At 47.5% G+C, this 14994-nt stretch overlaps 1 protein-coding gene across 4 annotated transcripts in view; it reads right to left on the bottom strand.

The window, feature by feature from the left end:
• LOC141072482 (uncharacterized) overlaps positions 1 to 14994 on the bottom strand; it is a 90292-nt gene that overhangs the window by 23647 nt on the left and 51651 nt on the right. For all 4 annotated transcript variants that reach the window (XM_073559780.1, XM_073559774.1, XM_073559759.1 and 1 more), the window contains exon 2: positions 788 to 889. In XM_073559780.1, the coding sequence (XP_073415881.1) occupies positions 788 to 851 (64 nt within the window). In that variant the 5' untranslated portion in view covers positions 852 to 889. The remainder of the gene's footprint in view (positions 1 to 787; positions 890 to 14994) is intronic.

Raw genomic sequence — 14994 nt, 5'->3', positions numbered from 1 at the left:
TGGCTAATGTGTCAATCACTGTCATGGTAGCAGGCATCGCCCGATGGGACTTGTAGTCCCATCGGACGATGCCTGCACAGACCCCCGGAGCCTGCACAGACCACCGGCAGGCCGGCACAGCCCCCCGGCAGGCCGGCACAGCCCCCCGGCAGGCCGGCACAGCCCCCCGGAGCCTGCACAGCCCCCCGGCAGGCCGGCACAGCCCCCCGGCAGGCCGGCACAGCCCCCCGGAGCCTGCACAGACCACCGGCAGGCCGGCACAGACCACCGGAGCCTGCACAGACCCCCTGGCAGGCCGGCACAGCCCCCCGAAAGGCTCGTACAGACCCCAGAGAGGCTGTACAAGGGCAGGAAAGGGTTTTTCTTATTCCGATACCGGAAGTCCCATAGACTTGAATGGGACTTCCGGTATCGGAATCGGCGATACCGATACTTTTTTTAAAGATCGGCCGATACCATCCGATACGATACTTTGAAGTATCGGACGGTATCGCTCAACTCTAGTCACCAAACATTGTATAGAAATGAAAAAGACACTCCAGATAGTAACATTAGCATTTCTGGAGCTCGCAAAGAGCTACACCAGATCTACCTCATTTTTAGATATTTCACCCTGCATAGGGTCTATTATTATCAAAATTTTGCACCATAATTATAATATGCCCGTGTATTGATCCATTGTCTGATTATGCACCAGATACAAAGTTAGTTATCTTTAGACACCTGGCGCCACCACACGTAAGCCCAACCTCGGCACCTTCTATAGCTGTTCGAGAAGCATACTTACTTTGACAGGTTGCTACATGGACGATGATCATTAGCATAAGTGATCTTGTTTGATCCCAAACCATTTCAGATGCTTGTTTGTTTTTTATTTGTAGACAAGGACCTAAAGGGAACAAAAAAAAAAAGCCCACAAAAGATTTCAGTGATGCTGCACAGAACAAAATGTAAAGACTGGGAGTAGACTTGAACAATGGGTGAATAATAGTGATGGTATTGGCACCCAACTAACATTACTTACCTACTGAGTTTAGAGGGGGCTCACTGGGATCAGGGTAAATAGGTAAGAGGGTACATAGAGAAAAAGGAACACACCTGAGTAAACAATTGTCTAAGAGCCATGTCTCACATAACGAAATCGTTAGCGAGATCGCTGGATAGTCACCAATTTTGTGACGCAATAGCGATCTCGCTAGCGATTTCGCTACGTGTGACTCATAGCGGTGACTGGCCCCCCCCGCTGGATATCGCTAATTGTGCTCGAATGTCCCAGGCAATTTTTTAATCATTGGCATCCCGTTGGCCAGCATGCATCGCTGTGTTTGACGCCGACGAGCGACCTCGTTGGCTATGCAGAACTCATGGACGCATGCGTGAGTCGTCAGAATAGGTGCTGTGTGACAAGATCCCAACGGCCGCCGAGGTCGTTATATGGATCGCTGGATCGTTGCTGCGTTGTTGAGTAGATCTGCCTGTTTGACAGCTTATTGGCAATCATGTAGTGACGCACCAGCGATCCTTACCATCACTGTTGGGATTGCTGGTGTGTCGCTTAGTGTAACAGTACCCTTATGGTAAACTTAACACTGAGACGAATAGACAGAAAGAGAGTGTATGCAATGATCTTGTCACGATGACCCATCCTGTGTGATGCGACCCGCAGGCCGGTAACTAAAATAACAAGACGTGGCACGTGATACTGTCCTGTGTGACACGGCCCGCAGGACGGTAACTAAAACAACAAGACACGGGAAAGGGGAAACAGTTACAACGGTGGGCTCTGCGATAGGGAAAGGGGACGTGGAGACCTCCTGCACTCCCCTGAGTCAGTGTCCCTAACACTCCTAACATTCCCTATGCCGGTTCCGCACCGGGCGCCGATCAGGAATCTGTCGCCCCTAGCACACCCTACACCTATCCCTTGCTAGGGAGCTGGGTGGCGCAGGCACTGGCCCGACCGCTGTACTAATACACACTAAGGAAAAACACAAACAGGGAAACACCACTTAGCTTTACTCTGTTGCACTTGCTCCTGGCAACAGAGTCCACCACCAGAATGCAGTTCTCCTCCTGAATCGCTGCCACCAAGCTCTGTCAGAGCTAAAAGGAAATCCACTATGACACCTTCCACACCAGGGCTAAGACAGTGCTGCAAGGAACGCTCTCCAGCTCCTTCCTTCACCAAGGATGGTTGAAATGAACACTATCACCAACACTGATTGCAACACCTGTGACTCTTTTATAGCAGAGCCAGAGCAATCACACCTGCATTATAATTAAGTGCACTTAACTAAAGAAACCAGAGTGCAATGACGCTCACCACCGGGGCAAACTTAGAAGAAATGACACCACAGTGCAATAATCCTAATGGCCACCGGGGGCAAAAAACAAACTTAATCACAGCTTAAGAAAAAAAAGGTTACCTGAGCTTTTTATCAGTCCTGATCCAGCAGGGATCATGACAGATCTCGACCATTCACAGTCATTGTATGTACACAGTGACTGCAACAGCAGAATAGTGAGTGCAGCTCTGGGGTATAATACAGGATGTAACTCAGGATCAATATAAAGATAAGTAATGTACAGAGATGGGTGAACACCTTGATGTTTTGGTCCATGGGTTCGGATGAACAGTTACAAAAAATTTGGGTTCGGGTGCCAGAACAGTACTCGGACCCCATTCACTTGACTGGGGGGCCCGAACATTCAGTGTTGCCACACTGTCATGTGCATGACAGTACTGCAAACACCGCTTCTGATCGGCAGCAAAATCATCCCCACCGGTCAGAGAGCAGCAGTTGCCACGCTTTCAAAAGACAGCGTGAGCGCTCAGCTGTTACTGGAGGTATTTACCACCAGTCACTGATGTCAGCGGATGGGACTACAGCTCCCATCATCCAACACCTGCTGCAGCTAATAACAGCAAGAGCAGGAGCGGCTGATGGGAGTATTCATCAGCCGTTCCTTCGCTGTAAATAAATAATTTAAAAAAATCCAGTGTGGGTTCCCCTGTATTTTTGATAACCAGCCAGGCAAAACTCATAGCTGGGGGCTGCAACTCTCAGCTGTCAGCTTCAACAAAGCTGATTATCAAGAATAGAGGGGTCCCCACGTCGTATTTTTTAATTATTTAAATAATTAAAAAAAAAAACGGCATGGGGTCTCGCCCATTTTTGACAGCCACCCTTGCTAAAGCAGACAGCTGGGGGCTGGTATTCTCAGGCTGGTAAGGGGCAATGGATATTGCCTCCCCATGCCTAAAAATAGTAGCCTGCAGCTGCCCAGAAAAGGCACATTAGATGCGCCAATTCTGGCTCTTTGACCGGCTCTTTCTACTTGCCCTGTAGTGGTGGCAAGTGGGGTTCATATTTGTGGGGTTAATGTCACCTTTGTATTGTCAGCTGACATCAAGCCCACGCCTTAATAATGGAAAAGAGTCTATAAGACACCTATCCATTATTAATCCTATAGTTGTATGGTAAATAAAGTCGCAGTCAGAATAAAGTCTTTTATTAGAAATAAAACAAAACACACTTTTACTTTTTTATTTAAACATAACAAATACAGTTATACTCACCTAACGCCTAATTCCACCGAAGCTCTCGTTCTCCTGTAATAAACCAAAAATAAAAAAACAACAATATCCCTTACCTATCCATCATTATGTTCCACGCCGTAATCCATGTCTGAGGGAAAAACAGTTTTCAACCTGGACAGTGTCAAGATATGACCGTCCAGGCTGAGAACCACTGGTGACTGAGCGGCTGAGAGTGCAGACTCAGTGAATGGCGGTGACATCATTGAGATTACCTGAGGCTGCATTCCCAGCCGGGCTGAACTGCCTTTAACATCGTTGAGAGTTTTTCTCACGGAGCTAGCGGGGATCTCACCGAGTCTTCTTTACAAACAGGAGGTTCTAGTACAAATGGACAATCTATCTGTGTCCTTCTACATAAACAAGTAAGTTGGGCTAGGGAGAAAATCTCTATCCAAACAATGTGCTTGATCCGTCTACATAAACAAGTAAGTTGGGCTAGGAAGCAAATCTCTATCAAAATAATGTGCTCAAATAATGTCTTGGACTCCGAATATGAGAGAGGACAGTTTGGGTTGAAATGTTATCACACCACAAGAGACCACTTCTAACTCCTTCCATAGATATTATTGGAACCAAATTCAGCTGTGAGCTTCCAAGTTTTTGCTCTTTCCAAAAATTGGACAATCCTATAGCCATAGACAGTCTAACCATATATTAGGCAGACCAGTTCATTTATCTGTTCCCTCCATTTCTCTTCATTCCAAAGAGTCTGCAGAAAATCAAGAAAAGGAAACAGACATCATAGTTGATCTCTTTTGGCACCAAATGGCTGTGCTCCCTCACTAATTCAATATTTTGGTCCAGTAAGATGTGCTTATGTTAGGTTGCTTTCATATTTGTGTCTGTGAATGCAGCGTTTCATCCGCATGCGTCCAGTGTACATATCTTTAACATGGTGTACGCAGGGACATGCGTTTGCATGCGTTCGACTGCGGTTGCTTGCACATGCATCGTTTTGCAGTGTGTGGCAAGGCGCAACTAATGCAACATGTTGCATTTTTTGAGGCGTCAAATTTCTGCGGCCATACGCATGCAGACGCTTGCGGAAGGAGTACGTCAAAACAACGCATTACAGTCTATGGGAACGCATAGGTACGCAAGGACAGGCGTGCGCTTGCGTTTGTGTACGCATGTGTTTTTCTGATTAAAAATGTCTAGGAACTGGTTTAAGCCACCCCCCCACACAAAGTTGTATAAAAAGAGGGTGTGGGCACTGGAAGTCCAGTACTCTCAAGCCTCTGGAAAACATTGCAAGCAATTGATTTCTGTGAAGACTCAGAAATTTACAAAAAGTGAGTATACAGCTATATGTCTGCCTGTCTGTTCTTCCTGCAGCCTGCAATCATTTCTGTCTCTCTTGCAGATATAGCCATGCACTCCAGTGCAGAGCAGACCTCACACAGTTGACAGGAGACTGAGTTTCTCGCATCACACACTGGTGTGTGATCCTGGCCTAAAGTGCACTGTTTAACAATTTCTTTTTTTTCCCCTTTCACAGTGAACAAAGTCAGAACCCATTGGCGTTCGATGAAGGATCGCTTCAATAAGGACCTGAGACAGGAGATCCAAGTTCACAGTGTTGCTGCTGCAAAGATCACCAAATACAAGTATCACAGGATGCTGACTTTCCTGAGGCCTGTCCTTGCTCTGCGAACGTATTTTTGTGTTGTATCCCATTGTGTTGTATTCCCTAATCTGATTTTTTCTATTCCACAGGATATGTTGGCGCTTTTACAATTTTAATTTTTTTGTAGTAATGTTTTTGATTTCTTTTCCACACAGAACCTAGACAAGCACCCTCGAACCTGGATCGTCCTCTGGAGCGGCCCCTCATTGAACAGACACGGAACAGTCCCAGCCATCCACCAGCGATGCAACAAGTGGGCAGGCTTCACAGGCTGGAGAACAGGCAGCTGGTCCTTCATGTGTTCCCCTGTCCCAGGCCTCTGCCACTGTTTTTTTTTGGGTCTTCCCGCCAGCGGCAGAAGGCTTTAGACACGACACTCATGCCGGAGTTTGTTCACTTGAGCTCGGTCTTCCAGAATGGCCTGAAGGTGCTTGGATATAGACTGGAAAGTGGGTTTGCCCATATAAACACACTTTTCCAGGATGTCAACCGATGCCTTGACCACCTGGAAGCCGACCTTCAGAGACCGGCACCATATTTTTTTACTACGATAGAGCGGGGCATGTCGGAACACCGTATGCCTGAACTCCAGCTTAATGTGATGCAGGCCTGCAATGCTGCTTACGTTCAGGCTATGCAGCAGACTTGGTACTTCCAGCAGCCACGCGTGGCATTTCCGCCTGTGCCACCACTAGGCCGCTTCAGTTCTTTACCGAGTTCTGCTGCATACCACTGTATGACCACCACCATGCCCAGTCCTGCTGCACACCACTATACTGCCACCACTATGCCGGGTCCTGCTGTAAACCAGTCCACCGCCACCACCATGCCGAGTCCTGCTCCTACACGGCCATCCACCGCCACCACCAGGCCGGGTCCAGATCCTACATGGCTGTCCACTGCCACCACCACGCCGGGTCCAGATCCTGCACGGCTGTCTACCACCACCATCAGGCTGGGTCCAGATCCTGCATGGCTGTCCACCAGCACCACCAGGCCGGGTCCAGATCCTCCATGCCCGTCCACATCCAAGGAGTCCTGCAGAGTCCTGGGACTGCACGTCATGCTGAACCCACCACTCCCACACTCCCAAAGAGACACAAAAGAGGAAGGCAGCCGCCTAAGACGAGACAGAAATCCAAATAGAAAAGTCGTGGCACCAGAACTGTCCAGCTACCTCCACCCTCACCTCCCAATGTGTTTGAATTGTATTGTTTGTCTCTCCCTTCTTATGTGTCTCTCCCATCCCATGTTTTCACTCCTAATGTGTCTACTTCCATCCTTGACCACCCAGACCCCACACATTTAGTAGGCACTGCCCCTGAAACCCCTTCATCATCCACACCTAGCCAATCATCCCAGCTCCACACCCCCCAGGTCCATAACAATTCGCCCTCATTCTTTTGTAAAAGTTAATTGTTGTGTTGTCAAATAATTTTCTTTTCTTTCCCTATCACTGCTTGTTCTTTGTCTCTTTCGTCGCAGTCAACACACACTGCACCATTGCCGTAAACACACACCGTGCGCCTGTGGCGCCCCTGAGGGTTCAGTCGCCACAGAGGTACTGCACCTCCTCCTGAGGTGTGGCACCCCACCATTCAGGTAAGGTGGAGACACCTGTCCACACTCCAACACTTGCATCCCACACAACATAGTAGTGAAGCAAAGCACCCTTTGGTGGCTCCCTGCTTGGAACACGAAGCGTGCTGGGAGGCGGGTGGAGTTTAGTTTGCACTAAAAGAGCAGGAAGAGGATAGGATTTAGTTAGTTAGTCACAGGAGTCTGACGAGGTCAGTCTGTGAAAGGAGATCCCCTGAGCGGGATGGATGAAGGAAGTGCTGCAGCCGACCTCAGTGATCGGTGCCACCGGTGCCACCGGGTTCTGTGTGCCTACGATTTATTGGACTTAAAAATTTGTGGAAATGTGCAAAAGACCCAATTTGATAGACTGTAAAATGAACGCTAAAAATGGCCGCCGGCGCAGAGAAGAAGGGTGTGACAACATGGGTGGTCCTAAGAAAAGACAGCGAACTGTCCTGGGCCTCCCCTGCCTGAACTTCTATGCAACCGCAACATGGTCACCCCCCCGAGGGGTTCGGATACTGGCTTGGTATGGAGGAGTAGGAAGAAGATGACGCCCCCAGAAGGAGGAGCGAGAGCCGTGGCGGGAAAAGAGTCCAGACAGGAAGAAGGAGAGAACGCCATAATGGAGGACGGGCGGAGGCCAGGAGAACGCAAGGGGGAAAAACCATTTGCTCCCAGGCAGCCCCTGCGGGGCATACGACTGCTACGATACCATCTACAGCGCCCACCTCCACCTTCAAACCAGTGCTGCCACTGGATGCAGCCTGCCCGGAGGAGGTACATGAGAGACCCGGAGCAAGTGGTGGAGCAGGGGCTGAGACCCTATCCGGACCTGGCGCGGCCGCGCACGTCCACCCCGGATGCCTTGGCAGGAGCCAACCCTGCACCAGTACAGACCCAGCTGCCATCCATCTACCGGGCAGCCTCGGGGGTTATGGCTGCCATCGTTCGCCCCCCTGTACCCGCGCAGGAAACGGAGCTTCATCGGGAAGCACCAGGTACGGTCACTGCCCCGACCATGATCCTGGTGTTAGGGACGGTGCCTGTGGACAGAAATGGTCCAGTGATGGCTCAGGCATCAAGCGACAGCCCCCAAATGGCGCTATACCGGCAGCAACAGATAGTGGTGCCGTTAACTGCAGTGCCGCCTGAAATTGAGGAACCACATCCATTGGTACCAATTGCAACCTCTGCAGAATTACAGGCAGCAGAGATATCACCAGCAGCAGTTGATGTGCTACGTATACCAGTAGATGCCAACCTCACTCCAGGAGAAAAGGAGTACCTGCAATTTGTGGCCAGTCAACAGGAAAAGGATGTTCACAAGTTCTTCCCTGGAAGCAGCCCAAGTCATCAGCTTCCAGCACCCCAGGAGGGGAACACCAACACTAAAGGAGAAAATAACTAACTCTGTTACCCAGGAGGGTATTTGCACCATTGTGCCTGTTTTTCTATTTTTCAATTTTTTTTGGTTATCATGATGTTTCCAGTTTTGTTGCCCAGTTTTATTGGCAGCGTTTTTCTTATTGAACTGCAGTGATCATGAACTTGGAGTGAATCACAAACTTTATTGTATATAGTTGCACCTCTTTAGGTGCCCTTTCTTGGTTTTACATAAGTCTTTTAAGAATAAGGACATTTCAAGACATCTTGGCTGGATCAATGTCTATATTGCACTTATTAATAATGTCTAGCATTTTTGATAGGGAAAGTAAATAGTGAATGTTTTATAGAATTTAGACCAATGCTTTGATATTTGAATAAAGATTTGAAAAACTTGCAAGTGACGAACCAGGCATCAGCGGTTGTCACTTAAGGTTAATAATAGGAAGTAGAAAATGTGAAAGAAGAGAAGAAGAAGAAATGTGTTGATGAAGAATACTTGAAGTGGTAGTGAGTTACTGCCAATAGCACTTTTGAATTAGGTAATGTATTAAAACATAGTTAAAATTGTTTGTAACGTTCAAGGTACAGTGCCTCTCATATTGATAAGAATTGTTTACTAAGCATTACAAAAATTTTTGTATGTTCCTGTATTTGTCAACCTTTGTTTTCTTGCAGCCCGCAGACGTGCTGTGTTTAATGGGGGGTAATGTGGCACCCCTGAGGGTTCAGTCACCACAAAGGTACTGCACCTCCTCCTTAGGTGTGGTACCCCACCATTCAGGTAAGGTGGAGACACCTGACCACACTCCACCACCTGCATCCCATACAACATAGTAGTGTAGTAAAGCACCCTTTGGTGGCTCCCTGCTTGGAACACGAAGCGTGCTGGGAGGCGGGTGGAGTTTAGTCTGCACTAAAAGAGCAGGAAGAGGATAGGATTTAGTTAGTTAGTCACAGGAGTCTGACGAGGTCAGTCTGTGAAAGGAGATCCCCTGAGTGAGTGGGATGGATGACGGAAGTGCTGCAGCCGACCTCAGTGATCTGGGTCCGCTGGCACAGGAAAGGAACATTAATAGGAAGCCTGACTCTCCATAAGAAGGAAAGAATTAGTACGGAACGTGAGGAGAAGAAGAGAACCCTTCCCAAGTTCTAAGCGCAAGGCCGAGGTCCGATCCCCAAGGTTGTATGGATAGTAATGGTCCTGCAGCAGACACCGGAGGAATAGAAGTTGTCACCACTTTATTCCCACACCAGACTTGGGGGCACAACAGCAACGTGTGTGAGCCGGGACTAGGTAGTGAGGAGTCCCCGAAGCAGGCTACAGCTGTCTGCCGTACAAGTAGAGTTCATAGAAACATCTGACAGGAGGAACTCCAGTGTAACTCAGTACTGAGAGTACTTCACTAAAGGCGCTAAGAGGGAGACGTTCAGAAAAGGCACATATGTGGCGGAGTGTTGGAAAGGAGTACTTCATCTTGCCTGGAAGTTGGCTGAGCTCCTGCCACAACAGACTGTGAGTAAAGCTTTGGAACTACATGCCCCGGTGTCCTCCACTTATTCCTGTGTCAACCAGCCCAGCACCGCTACATCCCCTGCGCCCGACACTACATCATCTAAGTGTCACTTCTCCTACTCTGCCCTGTGATTACAGCCCTGCCTGTGGAGGGCTATAACATCATTGCTGCACCACACCATCTGTCGACTCAACATCTTCATTGCCGAACACCACAGGTGGTGTCACGACTCATTCATTCATAAACTCTAATCATCATAAGCACACTGAACATTTCCCCCCTTTTTACAATGGGCGCCCAGGGCCACGGGCCAGGTCCCAGCTGCCGTGACATCTCCCATTGAAGCTCATCGGGCCCAGTATCGAGTACCCCACAGCCCTGGGAGGGCGATCCATGCCGTCAACACATATGTCACCGTCAACACACACTGGGCTGTCGCCGCTATAGAAGTATTCACTCAAGAAGCAAAGCTGCAGTGTAAAGCTTTGTGTTTTTGCCACCTCGTGGCTCCATGACAGACACAATCTGCTCCTCCTTTTCTTTCTTTGATTTACACTGCAGCTTTGCTTCTTGTGTCTGTCATGGAGCTATGAGGTAGCAAAAACACAAAGAGAACTAAAACTCCTACCAAAAAAATAATTAAAACAGCACAAAGGGTCAGCAACGCTCACCTGCCCAGATGTTAGCACTAGTGCACTCAGGATGCAGCAAACCCATGAAGTAAACATGGTTGAAAAACACTGAAGAGACTACTGCTCAGAACGACACTGAGCAATCACACCTCCATAAATAGACAGACTTTGAGAGGTCTTGTCATCAGTCTTTTGCACCTGTGTTGCCTCCATCTTTAATGCACAACTTCTGACACATGGGCAGGTGAAATATGAGGTGGATTAGCTCCAACATCTCTTCAGTCTGCATTAATCTATTGGACTATAGATTAATGCAGACTGAAGAGAGGATGGAGCTAATCAGACGTCACCTACTATAGCACTGACAGAGAGAAGAGGTGTACTGTAAAACATGGGTGACATAACTGTTGTGAGTTCATTTTCCCCTTTGTCACTGAGGTCTGGTGAACTCCCTCTTCTGGCTAAGGAAGGTAGTGAGCCTGATTATCAAACACCTGAGCCTAATGATGAGGACTGGCTGAGTGGAGTCACTGACTGGATATAAGGCTGCCAACACCCTTTTTCCTAGCTGGTGATTTTTCTGAGGGATTCTTAGAGACCAGTCTGAAGTCCTGCTCTTCTAAAGCTAAGTTTTCTTCTTTGTTTTTGCATTTGTGTTTTGCTTTTGTTTTGCCCTGTTTTTTCTGGATTTCTGCCTCTCCCTGCTGGGGTGAGCTGAATTCCTTTTTGCTCCGTCTTCAGAAAATACCTGAGTACTGATATAGTATTTTTTGAAGCCTAGCGTCTTCAGGGTCTATTTTTCATATCAGTCTGTTGGCTTTTGTCATTTTCAGGGTTTTCGCAGATTGCAGACAGCAACCTTCCTTTCCTTTCCTATTTAGTTAGATTGGGCCCCATCGTTTGCTCAGCCTATCTTTCTGTCTGTGTATTGTCTTTTCATCTTGCTCACCGTCATTATATGTTGGGGGCTGACTTTGCTTTGGGGTCTGCTCTGGGGCAGTTTAGATTTCCTTTTCTGCCTTTAGGCTATTCAGATCTCCGGCTGTGATCGAGGGGTCTAGGGCACCGTAGGAACCCCCCACGGCTACTGCTAGTTGTGTTGATAGGTTCAGGGGTCTGCAATCTGATAGTTGCCAACTTCTCTTGTTTTCTGGACGTAGCTACTATTTTTGTGTTTGCCTCCTACGGTGACTCAATCATAACAGAATCACCAGCCACACAGCAGATCCTAGGGTACTCAATAGCAGGAAAGAATTGTATAAAAAAAAAAAAAAAAAGTGTATATTCTTTGCTCTATATCTCTGAGGCCGTAGGGGGAATTTTTTTTCTCTCTCAATGGAGATAAAGCAATTATCTGATCGTGTGGAGCAGCTCGCTGTGGAAGTGCGGGGAATTTCCGCCTACCTTGCTCATTCGCATGCTGTTGAACCAAAGATCCCTACACCTGAGGTATTTTTTGGGGATCGATCTAAATTTTTGAATTTCAAAAATAATTGTAAATTATTTTTTGCCTTGAAGCCTAACTCGTCAGGGAGCTCCGCGCAGCAGGTTAAAATTGTCATCTCTTTGCTGCGTGGCGATCCCCAGGATTGGGCGCTTTCTTTGAAACCAGATGATCCTATTCTGACTAATGTGAACGCATTTTTTCAAGCCTTGGGGTTGTTGTATGACGAACCTAATGCTATTGATAAGGCTGAAAAGACCCTGTTGGCATTGAGCCAGGGTCGAGATTCTGCAGAATTGTACTGTTAAAAATTCCGAAAGTGGGCGGTCCTTACTACCTGGAATGATAGTGCCTTGGCTGCTCTCTTTCGGAAGGGTTTGTCAGAAGCTGTGAAAGATACTATGGTGGGATTTCCTGTTCCTTCTGCTTTGGACGATTCCATGTCATTAGCCATTCAGGTTGATCGGCGTTTGCGTGAACGCAGGATTGCACGAGAGGTTTTGCCACCAGTTAAACAGGTGTCAGAACCTATGCAATGTGATAGAGTTTTGTCCAGGGAGCAGCGTCAGGAGTTCAGAAGGCGTAATAAGCTGTGTTTGTTCTGTGGAGATGCCTCACACATTATTTCTGTCTGTCCTAAATGAGAGAAACGCTTTGCACACACGTTTTCTGTTGGTGGTGTTCAGCCTAAGTTTCTTCTGGCAATTACTCTGATCTGCTCCCTGTCCACATTTTCCGCCAAGGCTTTTGTGGATTCGGGAGCAGCCCTAAACCTAATGGACTTGGATTTTGTTAAACGTTGTGGATTTCCGATGACACCTCTGCAGACGCCTATCCCTTTGAGGGGAATTGATGCTACTCCTTTGGCGAAAAATAAACCTCAGTTTTGGACCCAGGTGGTAATGCGGGTCGCCCCAGACCATCAAGAAAATTGCAGATTTTTGGTGTTGCATAATCTGCATGATACCATTGTTCTGGGGTTTCCCTGGTTACAAATTCATAATCCAGTTTTGGATTGGAAATCTGTGTCTGTGGTGAGTTGGGTTTGTCGGTGTGCCTTTAGTGAGACTCCGGTGTTTTCCACCTCCCCTCAGTCGCATGATGTTCCTGACTATTTGGCAGACTTTTATGATGTATTTAGTGAGAATGAGTCTGCGTCTTTGCCTCCTCATAGGAGTTATGACTGTGCAATTGAATTGAGCCCAGGGTGCAAATTTCCCAAGGGTCGGCTCTTCAATTTATCTGTACCCGAGCATGAGGCTATGCGATCCTATATTAAGGAGGCGTTGGAGAAGGGTCATATTAAACCATCCTCTTCACCCTTGGGTGCTGGGTTTTTTTTTGTGGCTAAAAAGGATGGATCATTAAGGCCTTGTATTGATTATCGTGCCCGCAACAAAATTACTGTTAAATATCAGTATCCGTTACCCCTGATTTCGGATCTATTCTCTAGAGTTAAAGGTGCTTGCTGGTTTACCAAGCTTGACCTCAGGGGGCGTATAATCTTATCCGCATTAAGCATGGAGATGAATGGAAGACGGCGTTTAATACTCCGGAGGGACATTTTGAGTACCTGGTGATGCCTTTTGGGCTCACTAATGCCCCTTCTGTCTTCCAGTGCTTCATGAACGATATTTTCCGAGACTTTGTCGATAAGTTTTTGATTATCTATTTGGATGATATTTTGATTTTCTCCAAGGATTGGGATTCTCATGTGGAACATATTCGGACTGTGTTCCGGATCTTGAGGGAGAATTCCCTGTATGTCAAAGGATCAAAATGCCTTTTTGGAGTACAGAGGATTTCTTTTTTGGGATTTGTTTTGTCTCCGTCAACTATTGAAATGGACCCGGCCAAGGTTCAGGCCATTTATGATTGGGTTCAGCCCACTTCTTTGAAGGCCCTCCAGAAGTTTTTGGGTTTTGCTAATTTTTATCGGAAATTTATAGCAAAATTTTCTAGTATTGCCAAGCCATTGACTGATCTGACTAAGAAGGGTGCAGATGTGTTGAATTGGTCTCCGGAGGCTGTTTCTTCCTTTCAGGAGCTGAAGCGAAGATTCACCTCCGCCCCGGTTTTACGGCAACCAGATGTCTCACTTCCATTCCAGGTAGAGGTGGATGCTTCTGAGATTGGTGCAGGAGCTGTTTTGTCCCAAAAGGATCCTGTAACATCTAAAATGAATCCCTGTGCTTTCTTTTCCCGAAAGTTCTCTCCGTCGGAACGTAACTACGATGTGGGGAATCGGGAACTGTTGGCCATGAAATGGGCATTTGGGGAATGGAGACATTGGTTGGAGGGAGCTAAACATCAAGTCATGATCCTCACCAACCACAAGAATTTGATTTACCTAGAGTCGGCTAAACGCATGAACCCCAGACAGGCTAGATGGGCCTTGTTTTTTACACGTTTTGATTTTGTGGTCTCTTTTCTTCCTGGAACTAAGAATGTCAAGGCAGACGCCCTCTCTAGGAGCTTCCTTGCTGATTCTCCCGTGGTGACCAAACCTGCTACCATCTTAGGCGAAGGGGTAGTTCTTTCTGCCATCTCGCCCGACTTGAGACGTGTTCTGGAAGAGTTCCAGGAGGACAAACCTGAGCGTTGTCCCAGTGGAAAGTTGTATGTTCCGGACCAGTGGAAGAAGAGAGTGATGTCTGAAGTTCATTGCTCTGCACTAGCTGGTCATCCAGGTATTTTTGGTACTAGAGATCTAGTGAGTCGGTCTTTTTGGTGGCCCTCCTTGTCTCGTGATGTCAGGAATTTTGTGCAGTCCTGTGGGACGTGCTCCCGGTCTAAACCTTGTTCTCGCTCTAGTGGGTTGTTGATGCCTTTGCCGGTTCCCAGGAGGCCATGGACCCATATTTCAATGGATTTCATCTCTGATATGCCTGTATCTCAGAGAATGACTGTTATTTGGGTAATTTGTGATAGGTTCTCTAAGATGGTTCATCTTGTACCACTCCCCAAGTTGCCATCTTCCTCTGAGTTGGTGCCCCTGTTTTTGCAACATATGGTTCGCTTGCACGGGATTCCTGAGAACATTGTATCTGACAGAGGAGTTCAGTTTGTGTCTAGATTTTGGAGGACTTTCTGTTCCAAGCTGGGAATTCAGTTGTCCTTCTCCTCTGCTTTTCACCCTCAGACCAATGGGCAGACAGAGAGAACAAACCAGACCTTGGAGTCGTATTTGAGATGTTTTATTTCCG

This window comes from Dendrobates tinctorius, unplaced genomic scaffold (assembly GCF_039654945.1).
Source record: "Dendrobates tinctorius isolate UK_male_01 unplaced genomic scaffold, ASM3965494v1 ptg000014l, whole genome shotgun sequence".
Lineage (NCBI taxonomy): Eukaryota > Metazoa > Chordata > Amphibia > Anura > Dendrobatidae > Dendrobates > Dendrobates tinctorius.
This window is presented reverse-complemented; position numbering and strand designations above follow the sequence as displayed.